Source organism: Pan paniscus, chromosome 1 (genome assembly GCF_029289425.2).
Source record: "Pan paniscus chromosome 1, NHGRI_mPanPan1-v2.0_pri, whole genome shotgun sequence".
Lineage (NCBI taxonomy): Eukaryota > Metazoa > Chordata > Mammalia > Primates > Hominidae > Pan > Pan paniscus.
The window spans coordinates 84880105-84895884 of record NC_073249.2 but is presented as its reverse complement, the minus strand read 5'-3'; the positions used below and the strand labels follow the sequence as shown (position 1 = coordinate 84895884).

The following is a 15780-nucleotide window of genomic DNA, read 5'->3' as shown; positions in this document are numbered from 1 at the left end:
AATAAATAAATTATTATTAAGCACTTTGCAAATAGAGTGTTATGTAAATGCTAAATAATCATAATAATGTAGTATGCTGATCTTGATAAACAGGTTGGCTTCTATGTCATTTAAAATGGATGGCGCAGCAGCGTCTGTGAAGATGAATGAGGTTCGCATTCACAAAACTCAGTAACAGCACAGTCTCCTCTGCTAGGAGGCCGGGCCTCCTGGCTCGGAGTTGCTGCATTCTCTTCCCCTCATTCCTCGGTGGGACAATTAGCAGAGAAGAGGGATTCTGGCCAGCTTGAAGAGGGTAGTAAAAAGGCTCCCATGCAGAGATATTGAAAGGAGACTTAGGTGAGTGCGCAGGGATCTGCATTTCTGAGAAGTCAGGGCTAATCTATAAGTGGGGGCGGGGCGGGGCAGGGAATTAACATTTATTGAGCGCCTCCTGTGACCCAGACACTGTGCTCGGTGCTCTGTGTTTATTATCTCATTTATCCTCCAGGCCAGCACATTAAGGTAATAGAAGAGTGGAATAAAGCCGAATGCATTACTAATTTCTGTGGAAAAGCAGAAGGCCTGACCCTAGCTGTTTTCTTCTTTGCATTCTGGAGTGAGATCTAGAAGAAGGGGAGAGTCCTCCAGGGAATGAGAGAAAGCCTGACCCAGTGATTTATCACAGCCCCCAAATGCTGGGACCTTTTAGGACACAGTTGTATGATGAAAAGAGGCACATCCTCCTTTAGGGCTACACCCAATAACTGCTCCTCCCGGCCCCCTGCCGTGCACCTAACTCACCCTGGACCTCACAGCCCCGCAGAGCCTCGTTCAGCCCTTTCTTTCACCTTAACAACATCTAGCAAACAGTGATAGAGGAAGTACCATGTGCCAAATACTCCGCTAATGGCTTTATGTACATTATCTCATTTAATTCTGTGACAACCCTGTGAAGTAAGTTTTTTTTTTTTTTGCCTGTAAGTTTCTCATTTTAGATGGAAACACTGAATTTTGTCAAGTAACTTGCCAAAAGTCACACAACTGGTTCAAGGGGGAGGTGAGAGAGCCAGGTTTGTCCACTTAGATCAAAATCCTCCTTATACCTGAGGATTATAGCCCAGTGATGGGCAAAAAAAAAAAAAAACCCAAACCAAACAAGCAAAATCCAAATCCTCCTGACACTTGAAACGTTATTCTTAATAATGATTAAACCCTTTGTTTAATGTGCCAGATTTTGAGGGTATAAAAGTAGCTCAAGGCTGGGCACAGTGGCTCACGCCTGTAATCCCAGCACTTTGGGAGGCAGAGGCGGGCCGATCACTTGAGGTCAGGAATTCAAGACTTGCCTGGCCAACATGGTGAAACCCCCTCTCTACTAAAAATATAAAAATTAGCCAGGCGTGGTGGTGCATGCCTGTAATCCCAGCTACTCAGGAGGCTGAGGCAGGAGAATCACTTGAACCCAGTAGACAGAGGTTGCAGTGAGCTGAGATCACACCACTGCACTCCAACTTGGGCATTGGAATGAGACCTTGTCTCAAAAAAAAAAAAAAAAAGTAGTTCAAGTGTTTATGCATTATTAAATATATTATGCTCAACTTCATTGAACATAATGACATATAATAAACTGTACATTTGAAGTGTACAATTTGGTAAGTTTTGACATACATATACACAAGTGACACCATCACCACAACCAAGATAATGAACATACTCATCACATCCAAAAGTTTGCTTCTTTGTAATCCATTCTTCCTACCTCTTCTTGCCTCATCTTCTCCCCAGCCAACCACTGATGGGTTTTCTCTCACTAAAGTTAGCTTGCATTTTCTTGAGTTTTATATAAGTGGAATCCTGCACTATATACTCTTTCTTGTCTGGCTTCTCTCACTCAACCTAATTATTTTGAGATTCATCCAATGTTGTATTTTTTCTTTGTTTTATTTAGAGACATAAACACTTAGAGTGCTTAGTATGTATTTTATTTAATTTTAGCTTTGGACTCAGTTTAGAGTTCAAATTCCAGTTCTGTCATTTGTTATCTGTGTGCCAAATGGCAAGTTTCTTAATCTGTCTGAGGCTGTTTTTTTCCTCCATAATTAAAACTACATTATAGGGTTACTGTGAGGATTAGATGAGATAATATAGGTAAACTGCATAGCACAGCCTCTATTCATGGTAAGCATTTGATTTTGCAATTAAAATAAATTTTTAAAAAATAAAAATAAATTGTGCACCAAAATTCCTTTGATGTCTCCTAGATCCTCAATATCAGGTTAATAAAACAATAGCCTGCCTATGTTGTGCCAAGTAGAATACTTAATGTGGCATATGAATTAGCTTTTTAAATATTTGCAAGAAGACTGTGAAGTATGCAGTCACATTATAATCCCTTATTACAGATGATGAAACTGAGATGGAGAGGTAGTAGAATCAGGAATTGAACTGAGGCAGTCTGGCTCAAGACTGTCATTTCCATTATGATCTGGCTACATTTCAATATGCAATGACATCACCCACTAGCCCTAGGGTTTTAGGGGAATTTCCATAGGAAAAAAAAAAATCTAAATATGAAGACCATGTCAGTAGCTAAGTAAAAGTTAGAGAAATGGGTAAAAAAACAAAATTATTATTGGAACACCAATTATGATTAAGGAATACCAATTATTTTAAATGTGTTATAGGAATATGTAGGAAATTTGAACTTATAAAATGTAATGCACACCTGATTTTAGGGTTAACTATGAGACAGTCAAAGACAAGGAATCTTTGAAGAAGAAATTATGGCAGCCAGAGCATAATCTGCCTTTCTGGAAGCATGGGAGAAACTTAAGTGTTCTTTGTATGAGCCTCAGGTTTTAGAGCAGACCCAAAAGGTAAGCCCACCACTGAGGCTGCACAGTCTCAGCTAAGCAAAGTGTACTCATCCCAAATTTGGGGATTAGCTGTCAATTAAGAGCCCATTGGAATAGCTGTTACAACAGAATGGAAAAATTCAACTATACCTTTGGTTTTCTTAAGTATAGTAATTGGTATTCACTAAAGATTTGAAATTTAGTGGAACAGAGGGAGAAAAATTTTAATTCAGTTCAGGTGAACAAACATTTATTTGCCTGATTGGCACAGAATTCACTTTTGAGAAACACCTGTTTGGAGTTGGGGGCTAGGGAATGAAAGATATAAATAAAACAATTTCAGTGGTGAGAAAGGCCTAGATTTGAAAGATATTTAGAAGGCAAAATCAGTGGACTCAGTGGCTACCTGCAAGTAGGCATGAAGGGAAGGTTGGGGTTCTGGCCTTGGTAAATGTGAGCAACCGCTAAAACAGAGGATTCTGTAAACATAGGTGAGGAGGGCAATTTCTGTCATCTTGGGTTTGACATGTAACAGAAGATCTAAGTGGAAACCTCCAACAGGCAGTTGTGTTTCAAGATAACTGAGCCCAGGAATGAGGTCAGAGGTGAAGATCAGCATATAGGACACAGTTGAACTCATGCACTGGATGGGATCACCAAGGGAGCACGGATGGAGTAAGTCAACACAGTAGTCATGATGGTTAAATGTGTTTGGCCCAATACCAATATACCAAGGCATACTAAAGTAATGGGAGTGGATAATATGACCAGATAGATCTTTCCTATTCCAAACTTTTTCAAATCTACTTATTTTAACAATACATCATTTATTCCATGTGAGTACATGCAAATTCTAATCCGTATTCCATTGAAATGCAGTACTTAAGAGGGAAAAGAACCCTAAAAAACCACAAAAGCCTACGCTGGGGGTGCTCCTTTACCTTAGTTGGGCAGTGGCTCTGGAAGTACCTGGGCTGGGGAATGAGGGCAGAGGTGCCAGTGGGATAGAAGAGCTATTTTGATGTATTGAAATCTGAATAAACCATTGTGCCTCTCTGGCAGTTTTCCCTTCTGTCAAGGATGGAGAGGGTTAAGACACTTACCTGAAAAGAAGGCTTACGTTTTTCAATGTTTCTTTAATTATGTGTTGACCTCCCTGCACCTTAAACTATACCTACACATCTCCTCATACCCCTATTCCTGTATTATTCTGTCAACAAGCACATGTTGGGCACCTTCTGTGTGGAGACCTCATATTTGATGCTAGGGACACAGAGAGGATGGTGTTTAGTTCCTGCCCTTGATAAACAGAAAATATGCTCATAATGATAGGCTAATTATCAAAGCGTTCTTCATTGCCACAGTTCTCTGTGTGTCAAAGCACTCTCATCTACATTATATTGTGCTACAGCATGTCTGCAAAGGAAGTATTTCTTCACAGTGATTATTATGATGCATCTGGTAGCTGAGACACCAAGGTGTGGGGACTTGGGAAGGTCAGTCAATGGCTGAGATCCAGATCTTTTGGCCAAGCGTTCTTTCTGCTAAGGGGAATGCTTTTTCCCAGCACTCCCATCCTGGGCACCTTGCCTTTGCAATTTCCTGGTTGTATATTTTATCTCTTTCAGTTGACAAAGTTGACAGGCCCTTGGGAAATACTGACTCAAGACTACTTGCCTTTGGTCAAGTGCTAAATCCCACAGGTGTAGGATTGACTTTGGAAGAGCCACTGTCACTCTTGCTGACCCCTCCCAAGCCCTCTAGTGTGTCTAGAGGGAAGTAGGATTATCAGTTCTGTACATACCAGAGAGCACTAGCAAAACCAAATTAGCTCAAGCTGGCTGCCATTCAGGTCAGCTAATTAAATTAGCTATTGTTGCATTACTGATAAGGACAGTTTGGAAAAGGAAAAAAGCCACTCCTTCCAGCAGCCATAAGGCGAAGGCCAAGAATATGTGTTAATGGGAACACTCTGAAAGAAAACCCCTCTGACTAGGAGCGGGACCTAGTGGTCCTTGGTGGTCTGATCTCCTAGCCATCTGCTCCAAGCTCATGCTCCCAGTGCTCTCTGGCTCTGGTCTTTATGAACATTGCTACACTCTGGCTTTCTGGTACCCAACTGCAGCCAAGACAGCCCTCCCCTTTTTCTCCCACCATGAGCCTAATCCTCCCGGGAGTCTGGAGAGAAGTGGGGATTTTTCTGGGGGAGAACAGCTCACCCTTGAGTGCTAAAATGTAAACCCCCCATAGTATAAAAGCCAGTTGATACTTGGAAGGGTCTTGAAGAAGAACTACAGAGACACAGAGAGAAAGGAAGGAAAGAGGGAAGGAAGGAAGGAAGGAAGGAGGAAAAGAAGGAAGGAAGGAAGGGAGGGAGGAAGGAAGGGAGGAAGGAAAGGAAAAATAGAAAAGAGGAGAGAACACCTTGCCCTTGTGTACTCTCCCCATCGTATAAATGCCAGTTGATATTTGTAAGGGTACTAAAGAAGAACCAGAGAGAGTAGCGGTGGTGAGAGAGAGAGAGGAAGGAAGGGGGGAAGGAAAGGAAAGGAAAGGAAAGGAAAGGAAAGGAAAGGAAAGGAAAGGAAAGGAAGGGAAAGGAAAGGAAAGGAAGAAGAAAAAAGGGGAGGAAAAGTGGGGAAAAAGAGGAAGGAAGGAGAGAGCTAGGAAGTTCCAAAGACACTACATTTTCTGGCTGTCCAGCATCTGCTCATTGGCTACTGTGTGCTGTCTTGGTGAGGCTGTAAGTTACATTGGCTGCTATCTTCTAGTTGAGATTTGGTCACATGGACTTAGCCTAGGCCAACTAGCCAAAGTCCTAAGATCTGGAACTTGAGATGCAAGGACAAAGAATCTTAGAAGCTCATTCACTTTAGCAGCAGCTCACTCCAATGAGACTTGCACCTACACTACCTTTCTACCATCAGGTCCCACCCCCTATGCCCCTCACCAAGCTGTCCTGGTTTCATCTTTTTCCCAAAACTAATTATCCAGGTAAAATTCTCTGTGCTCCCTGATATCCTTCTGATTTACTCTTTTTCTGCCTAAAATAACCTGAGTCAGTTTCATACAATCCAAATGATTTAAACAATCTTTAGTCCAACCCTTTTTTTTTTTGGTAGTTGAGGTAGGAGACCCAGAGATATTAAGTGATTTTCTCAAAATCACACAGATGATCATTGGCAGCTCCAGGGCTGGAGCCTAGGCCTCTAACTCTATGCTGCCTAAATATGGTGCTCACTAAATATGCATCTTCTGAGAAAGTGAAGGCAACTCAGGGAAATGTGCCTGAGAGTCCATGGGAGAGCCTGGGAAATTCTCATCTGTGCTCCTCATTTTCATGGCTTCGTTTTTTCTTGATTTCTTAGATTCTGTTTAAGATTTTTAAGCCATGGGATAATATTCTCCTGCGAGAAAACAAGTGAAATTAAAATTGTCCATACGTAAGTTCATACATATACAGTGTGTGTCACTCTTTCACTATCAAATGTGAAAAGTCTATAGTCCAAATTTATTCTTAGGCCCTCAGTACCAAGGGCTAGAGTACTTTCTACTGAACTAATGCATATTTTTTTACTTTAATATTCTATATTCTTTTTAAAAAATAAAATAGAGATGGAGTCTCGCTATGTTGATTAGGCTGGCCTCCAACACCTGGCCTCAAGTGATCCTCTCATTTTGACCTCTCAAAATACTGGGATTACAGGCATGAGCTGCCATGCCCAGCCTCTGATGTAATTATAATCAAGGACATCAGTAACATCAAGGAGAGGAACAGGTGTACTTATTTTATAGGGGTATCTGTAATTATAATTGGGAAAATATGATACATGCTATGCTATGCTATGCTATATACTTAGTTTAAATTTGGAACTATATTTTCTCAGCCTCAGTTTCTTCATCTGCAGACAAGAACGTTAACTGTTTTCTCTTCCTCAAGCTCTAGCATTCTAAACTAAATGAGGAATTATAAAAGCTACCGAACTAAAGGAGAAATTACAAAGGTTAGTGAATTAGGCATATTACTGAAATAATTGGTTTAAAAATCTTTCAAGCTCTTTAGGTGAAAATAAAAGGGAAAATCTTGCTAGAGACTCTATTCTAAAAGACTTTAGTTAAAAACATCAAGCCCCACTTCAATGTTCATTCTGAGGAGGACTAGAGAAAGTTGAGGCCATCAGTGTTCAGGTACAGAGCACTAATTCCACAAGACCCAATTCTATGTACCAACATGAGACGATGTTATTAGTGCCTCTCACCCATAAAAAAATCTGTCTTCAGCTATTGTCAACTCAATCAATTGTCATTTTGGGAATTTGGTGGAAAGGGATTGCCTAGCCCTGGGCAAATGGATATTTTCAAAGCATCCACTAAAATAATTATAATTATTGCTTTATATCTTCCTTACACAAAATAATATAAAGTCATTGCAAAATATGTGAAAACAGAAAAAATATCTTTATAATTCTATCACCCTAACACAATAGTCCTCATTTTCCATAATTTCCTTCTAATATTTGCTCACATATATGTATACAATTACTATTTTGGAAATTTATTGATAGATTTTTTTAAGTTTGTCAAGCTGAATTTTGCCAAATTTGAGTTCAGAAATTAGAAGTACTAGCTGTTTTTTCAACTTGTTATACATTCTCTTTCTCTCTTCTTTATCCCTGGCCATAAAATGGGAGCACCGGCACCTTCCCCTTCTGTAATGAATAGGAGTAATGCTTCATGTCTTTGAGCTCTTCTCAGCTACTCAGAAACAAGTACAAATTAATCTTAGATGCACTATTAACTTTTGAAAAACATTTTTCTCTGACAATGTTTTTATATTAAGGCTGGGTTCTATGTACAATTTGCTACAAAAAAGAGGACAGGTGTCTAACACTCCCTCTGAACTGTCATTGACCTATGATAGGGCCAGTACAGAATGTTCTTCATTAGCTTCTTTTTAGGTGGAGGTAGATAAACAAGGGGAAGGGGAAAACTATTGGTCAAATTACGAGCATGCAGATTTAAGTCCTGGGTTTGCAACTTACCAGCTGTGTAACCTTGAGCAAGTCATTTAATATTACTAGGATCAGTTGCTTCATCTGTAAAACACGGGTAATAATAACTATTTCGTAGAGTTGCTATGAAGATTAAACAAGCTAATGTAGGAGAAAGTGCTGCAAAAATGAATCACATTTTTTTCTTAAAAAGAAATTATAAACAGGTGACTCCATTGAACTATTCCTAATATTTATCATGGAGATTTTTTCCCATATTATATGAATGAAAAGTGGCTTCAATTTTTGGTGGCTGATGAGCCATTTCCTGAATCATCTAGGTCCAGGCCTTTTTCTTCTTCTCCTATTTTCAGCTGGTTAGCTGCTCATTGAGATCTTGCCAGAGGGTGGGCGAAAGAAATAAAAACTGAAATCGGTCAATTTGACTCTTTGATAGCAGTCGTGATGAAAGATCTGTGGATAGGGGGTGTTAAAGTTGTGAGTTAAACTGGAATTTTTCCTTCTTACCAGGAAATTGCAAGAACCTATTGATGGCTTGGATGCTCTGGTGGTGACAGCAAGTCCTCTTCTCTTGACTGAAGAAATGTCTTCCCCTATCTGAAAAGTGGCGTCTCTTCCAGAATGACACATACTGACTTTTGAAGAAGAAAAAGGATACCTGCTGGCCAGTCATATCAGCCAAAAACTCTGGTGAGCAGTGAGTTGGCAGATGTTGCAACTGGAAGACTGTGGCATCAACAGAGCCCCAAAGCAATAATCTCTCTTTGTCTTCGCCCCCACTAATCCAGCAATGAAATAATCACTTTTAAGCATTTACTGTGCACCACCATATAACATAAAATGTGATGAATAGCTAGGTATATATATGACAACCTCTAAATTCTCAAAATATTATAATAAATTAAGAAAGCAAGAGTTGTGCATGTAAAAAGACAACTAACTACATAGGGAGAAGGCAGTGAACACATTTAGTGCATCTCCCCTGTACCAGTCACTGTGTGAGGTGCTGTACAAGTACTAATTTATCTAATCCCCACCAAATCCCTGGCAGGCATTTCTATCCTTGTTCTGTGGATGATGTGGGAGTTAGAGATATTTAATAACTTGCCCAAGATCACATAGCTACAAAAGTGTGGGGCCTGTTTTCAGGTTTAGATGTATCTAACTCTGTAATCTATGCTCCATAACTATCCCACACCTACCAACGAGAGAAATCAGAGCTCAAAGACATCATTTAGTATGGCTGGGGCATGACAAGACTTTAAAATGCCTATTGGCAAAACACATTGATAAAGTTATACCAAGTCCATCAACTTCTCTGGGAAATATTTCTAGCCAGAGGAAAAAATGCCTGGATTCTGGAAGCAGGGATGGTGGAGTGGAAATGACAGCACACCAGTCTCAGCTCAGCCATTATCCACACGTGTTCATCCCAGCAAGTTGCTTCCTGCTTCTAGGCTTTGTGTCATCATCCATAGTATAGAGTGTTTCTAGATTGCCTAATGTCACTCACACTACATCGCTGGGCAGGTGTGTGGTACACTAGCTCTAACATCAAGCAGACCTGAGTTTGAATCCTGGCTCCGTCTTCAAGCAATGGGCTCTTGGGCAAGTAATTTTCCCATCTGTAAAAATGGAGATGATAATACCTACCTCAGGGTCTTTGCCCTTATTATTCATTCTCCTGGGGACAGTCTTTCCCAGATATCCACAAAGGTCACTCTTTTACCTCCTTCAGGTCTTCACTCAACTTACCTTTTGGTGAGAACTTTCTTGAACACAATAGCTAAACTTGTAAACCATCTGGCATTTCCTATCCTCTTTCCTCATTTTATTATTTTCCTTAGCACTCAATACCTAACATACTATATAGCACTCAATTATCTTATTTATTGCCTCTTTCCCACCTCTAGAATGTAAGCTCTCTAAGGGCAGGATTTTTTGTATTCTTTACTGCTGTATCCCCAGTTTCTAGAATGATTTAGGTGATTAATAAATATTTCTTGCATAAGTGAATTTTTTTGTGAGTGTAGTGTGAGTAATGTCCTTTGCACAGGACCCGGTACACAGTAAACACTCCAGACATGTTATCTCTTTATGTTACCATTTTATCGCAACTTTCCCTCATCTCAGTGGGGCACATGTGTTCTCTTTCTTCTCCAGATAACCCAAGATTAACCCAAGATTAGTACTTTAACCCAGCTAATGAATATGAAGGCTTGATGCTGTGAAGATTAGTCTAGAAGCAAGTGGAGTTAATCATTGTGAGGGAAGTAAGAGGGGATTTGTGTGGTTGCTACCTTCAAATACCTAAAGGTGTGTCACATAGATAGCAATTCCAGGAAGAATATTTCTGCTACACAAGAAAGGATTTCAACATAACTGGATGTGTAATGATAGAATAATCTGTCTCAGGAGATATCAGGTTGCTCATTTCTAGAGGTCTCCCAGAAGCTAGGTAACTAAATCTCACTGACTCTGAGGATAATTATTGTAATGAGTGACAAGGTTGGAGTGCAACTAAGGAGATCACGCACTTATGGAGACGGTAAGCAAAATACGGCATTCCTAGGGACAAGATAAATGGACAGCCAATAAGAGTATTGTTCAACCTATAAACTCGAAGAAATCAGGGATAGATGATTAAGAGGCTGAGGACAGTCATCTCAATAAAAGTCAAGACATGATACCCAGACTCAAGTCAGTTTTCAGATTCAGAACCCACTGACAGAAACAAACAAACAAACAAACAAAAAACTGGGTCCCTAGGTGATGAGACCATTTAAATTTTATAGAAAATATATATGGTAATGATTTTCTTATTATTTTCCCAAAAGGCCCTTGGCCATTTTCTCAAGTGATCATATACTAGGGGAAGAGGATGACCCAAACAGTTTGAGCCATGAGACATAGGTCCCAAGTTGACATTGATATCTGAGACCCAGATAGTCATCACGGTCTTGTTGTCAAAATATGGGGTCTTAGTGTATCCACAATTGTGATTGCCCACAGTGCATCCACTGAGTCTGTGGACCCACACTTGGGAATTTCCTCAGTAACTGAAAGAATAATTGAAATGCATATACTTGGTAGTTGATGGAAAGCTCACAGCATTCCTTGGACTGTGGGGTAAGAGCTACTGTAATGAGGAAGACCAAGTGCAATCTTCTGAAACTTCTCTTCCTCCAACCCCACTTCCCTATGAAAACAGTAAACCGAAAGCAATATTGCATGCTAGAGTGAACGAAAGAGATTAATGGAATGCTTAAAGACCTAAAGGATGTAGGGATGGTGGTCCTCATCATATCCCCATTAATTTACTGGTTTAGTCCCTACTAAAACTAGAGGGATACTAGAACATGACAGTTGCATTACTGTAAACTCATACAAATATTAGCCCCAATTGCAACTGCTGTGCCAGGTGTGATATCTTTGCTAGAGAAGATTAACACAGCATCAAGTATATGGTATGCAGCCTTTGATATGGCAAATAAGTTGTTTTCCATCCCTTTCGAGAAAGATGACAAGAAGCAGTCCCTATTCACATAGGGTGGACAACAAAGTGTATTTGTGATCTTGTACCAGGGCTATGTTAATTCTTCTACCCTCTATCATCATAGAGTCTGAAAGGACTTAGACTATCTGGTTATTCCAACGAATGTCACATTTATTTACTATATGGATGAGGTCATGATAAGAAGTATCAAAAACTAGTAACTATTCTGAAAGCCTTGAGTAAGATGCATGTGGTTCACAGGATAAAAGATAAAACCGTATGCAGTGGTTCATGCCTGTAATCCCAGCACTTTGGGAGGCCAAGGTGGGAGGATTACTTGCATCCAGGAATTTGAGATCAGCCTGGGCAACATAGTGAAACCTCATCTCTACAAAAAATAAAAAATTAGCTGGGCATGATGGCACGTGCCTATAGTTCCAGCTAACTGGGAGGCTGAGGTGCAGGGTTTGTTTCAGCCCGAGAGGTCGAGGCTGCGGTGAGCCATGACCATGCCACTGCACTCAGCCTGGGTGATAGGGACTCATCTCAAAAACATAAAAATAAATAAATAAAATAAAACCTATGCATATTCAGAGACCTGCCATATTAGTGAACTTTTTAGAAGTTCAGTGCTATGAGGCATCTTGAGATTGCCCTTCCAAAGATAAGGGCAGAGTATTTCAATTTATATCTTCTGAGAAAGAATCACAATACCTGATAGTTCTCTTTGGGTTCTGGAAGAAGCAGAACTTCCACATTTGGACATACTGCTCTGACCATTTATCAGGTAACATGGAAAATTTCTAACTTTGGGTGAAGCCTAGAGTAGGAAAGGGCTCTATAGAAGTTTCAGTTGCAGTATAAGCAGCCCTGCAACTGGGACCATATGACCCAGTAGTCCCCATGATATTATAGGTATCTATGCTGGGAAAAGACATGCTGTGCAGCTATGTCAAGCCACAGTGAGAGTACCACAATATGAACCCATAAAATTTTGGACCAAGGTCATGCCTTTTGCATCAGAAAATTAGACTCCAGTTGAAAAAAGAACTCCAGTGTACAACTGGGACCTAGGAGAGATGAGTACCTGATCTGGAATATCAAATGACTGTGTAGCCAGACATCCTCTCATAAATTGGGTTAAATCAGACTCAGCAAATTTTAAAACACAGTGGACCTATCAACTACCCATTATAAGATGGAAGTGTTTTATACGGGCTCAGATACAAATAGACCCAGAGGGCATAGTGAGCTCCAAGAGCCGAAGGACCAGACTTCCATGTTATTCCCACTGTTACACTGGTGCGTCTCCCTCAGCTCACACATTTGGCAACTTGAAGAGTCCTTTATGATGCGGTGGCTGAGGAGGAAAAGTCTGAGCTTAGTATGTGGGGCAAGCCCCAAATGGATGGCAGCAGGAGCACACCCACTTTTGAGTAATGCTGTGAAGTACAGTGGGAAACAGAAATTATTAGAATCAGCAGAGCTTTGAGTGATTCACCGGCCATATATTTTGTGTGGGGAAAAAAAGTGGACTGAGATAAAAACATAAAAGACTCATGGCAATGGCAAATGGCTTGGCTAGTGATTAGGAACCTAGAAGAAGAGATATCTAGGAGTTAGAGACAAGGAGATCTAGGAAGGACATATGTGGATGGACTTATGAAAGTGGGCAAAAAGAATGAGGATTTTTGCATCACTTAATTAACATTCACCCAAGAGTATCCACTGAAGAAGAGGCACTAAACAATCACATAGATAGAATGAGTCAGAAAGTGCCTGCTTTTCTCATTGGCCAGCCCAGTGCTGGCTCAATGGGCACATAAACAAAATGGCTATGGTGGCAGGGAGCAGGTCCAATAGCAAGGACTCCTGCTTACCAAGGCTAATCTAGTTATTGCCATTAAAAAATGTCTGTGCTAGCAACATGGACCAGAGTAAGCCCCTTTCCAAATATGGCACCCCATTCCTCAAGGAGACTAACCATTTGATAGTAACTTGAGAACACAGGATCTCTCCTACCCTGTAAAGGGCAAAAATTCATCTTGACGGAAATAAACAGGTATATGACATTTGGCTTTGCCTTTCCTACCTCAAGGCCTTGTCTGGTACCATTTTTTGAGGGTTTCTAAAGCATATGATCCACTGACACAGGATTCTACATCATATCACATTGGACCAAGGAACCCACTTTATAGCAAAGGAAGGATAGCAGTGAGCAAATGACCATGGGGTTCACTTTCCTGTCATATGCAACACCATCGAGATACTACTGTCTTGACAGAATTATAGAATGGATTTTTTTAAGACATCACAAGCTTAGAAATGATAGCTTGCAATGATAGGGCACCATCTTCCAGAACATAGTGTACATCTAGATCAATGACAATTTTATGGTGCTATGTCCCTGATATATAGAGTACATGAATCTGAAGCCAAGGGCTAGAAGTCATAGTGACCCACTTCCATCACTCCCAGTGACCTACTTACGGGATTTGTGCATCCTGTTCCCATAACTCTAGTCTTTGTGGGTCTAGGAGTCTACTTCACAAAGAAGAAATCCTTCCCCCAGGACACATAGCAAGCCACATTGGACTATCATCTATGGCTGCTGTCTTAGCACTGTGAGCTCTATCTGGTAGAGACCACCAAGCAAGGTAAGGGAAGAAGGCCAATTGACCCACCTTAGGAGGTGATGCTGCTGTTACCAAATGGGGCAGGACCGAATACATTTGGCAGCCAGATGATTATGGTCACCATGTCCTTCTCAAATACAGTTGCTGCACTTGTCCATTTACTCCCAGAAGTCAGCAGGAGATTACCAAGTAATGCTCCAGTGAGTTACATTTATTTTGTAGTGAGGAGGAATGGCAATAACCACTGCATATTGGGAAGCAGTCCCAGAGCACACTTTTCAGTATGTGGGATTTTACACATACACTGTATGTTAACTGATACCATTTTCCAGGGTCCTTTTGGACCCGCTCACAGAACAGTGCTTGTAACGATCAATTTAATGTGTCAACTTGACCGAGTCACAGAGTGTCCAAATATTTGGTTAAACATTATTTCTGGGTGTGTCGGTGAGGGTGTTTCTGGAAGACATTAGCATGCCCAAGGTAAGCGGCTTTAGAAGTTCTTACTAAGAAAGGGTGGCTCACGCCTGTAATCCCAGCACTTTGGGAGGCCGAGGCGGGCGGATCATGAGGTCAGGAGTTCAAGACCAGCCTGGCTAACATGGTGAAACCCCATCTCTACTAAAAATACAAAAAATTAGCCGGGCGTGGTGGCGGGTGTCTGTAGTCCCAGCTACTCAGGAGGCTGAGGCAGGAGAATGGCATGAACCCGGGAGGCAGAGCTTGCAGTGAGCGGAGACCGCACCACTGCACTCCAGCCTAGGCGACAGAGCGAGACTCCGTCTCAAAAAAAAAAAAAAAAAAAAAAAGTCCTTACTAGGAAAGGAAGATTGAGCTGAACCAATCTTTTGATTGAATTGGTGGGCTGAGTAGAGTAGATGGCCTTCCCCGGTGTGGGTAAGCCTCATCCAAACCACTGGAGGTCTAAACAGAAAAAAAGGCTGAATAAGAGAGAATTTGCTCTCCATGTCTTACTGCTTAAGCTGAAGCATTGGTCTTCCCCTGCCCCTAAACTGGGACTTACACCATTACCATGCCTGCATCTTAGGGTTCAGATATGAATTAGAACTTACATCTTCAGTGCACTGGTTCTTGGATCAGAACTGAAACCTGGTTCTGGTTTTGGCCTTTGTTCTTGGATCAGAACCGAAACCATTGGTTCTCCTGGTTCTCAGGTGGTCGGAAATAGGCTGGAAACTACACCTTGACTTTTCTAGGTCTCTAGCTTGCAGATGCAGATTGTGGGACTACTCAGTCTCCATGATTGTGTGAGCCAATTTCTCATAATAAATAAAGTTTATTAAATAAAACTTATATCTTATTGGTTCTGTTTTTCTGGGAAACGCATACTAATACAGTGTCCTAGCCAATTCCTAATAGATCAGCCTAAGTTCAATGTCTGTGTAATATACAGTTTTTCTTTTCTTTTCTTTTCTTTTTTTTTGGAGCTTAGGGCTTGTGGAAAACCTGCATAAAGCCACTTCCAGGCCTGTCTTCTACATCCATCCCAGACCAGATAAAGTTCTCTGCTGCAGTCCAGCTCTGGCAAGTTCTGGCATCTCTCTCCCTGCTCTGGCAGAAGATTACTTGCTGAAGTGCTGCCTGTCTCAGGATGCTCACCCTGTTGGCTGTTCCTTTCTCTTTTTAAATGACCTGTCATTTTTCCCAACAGTAGGTGTCCCCACTGGCAGCAAGGTGATCAAGCACAGAGCAGACCCTATTAAACTTCACTCTTGCATCTTCAGCAGATTTCCTGTTGATACCTGCAATATTATAAAAGTCAGCTCCTCCTGGGGGAA

General features: G+C 41.0%; 1 protein-coding gene across 3 annotated transcripts in view; it reads left to right on the top strand.

The window, feature by feature from the left end:
* The window catches only part of PBX1 (PBX homeobox 1), a 326524-nt gene extending 316659 nt beyond the window's left edge, over window positions 1-9865 (top strand). For all 3 annotated transcript variants that reach the window (XM_055112162.2, XM_055112158.2, XM_063598676.1), the window contains one exon: window positions 8360-9865. Coding sequence is in view for 2 of the 3 variants with exons in the window: in XM_055112158.2 (XP_054968133.1) it covers window positions 8360-8380 (21 nt within the window). In the remaining variant the exon portion in view is untranslated. The remainder of the gene's footprint in view (window positions 1-8359) is intronic.
* The last annotated feature ends 5915 nt before the right edge of the window (window positions 9866-15780 follow it).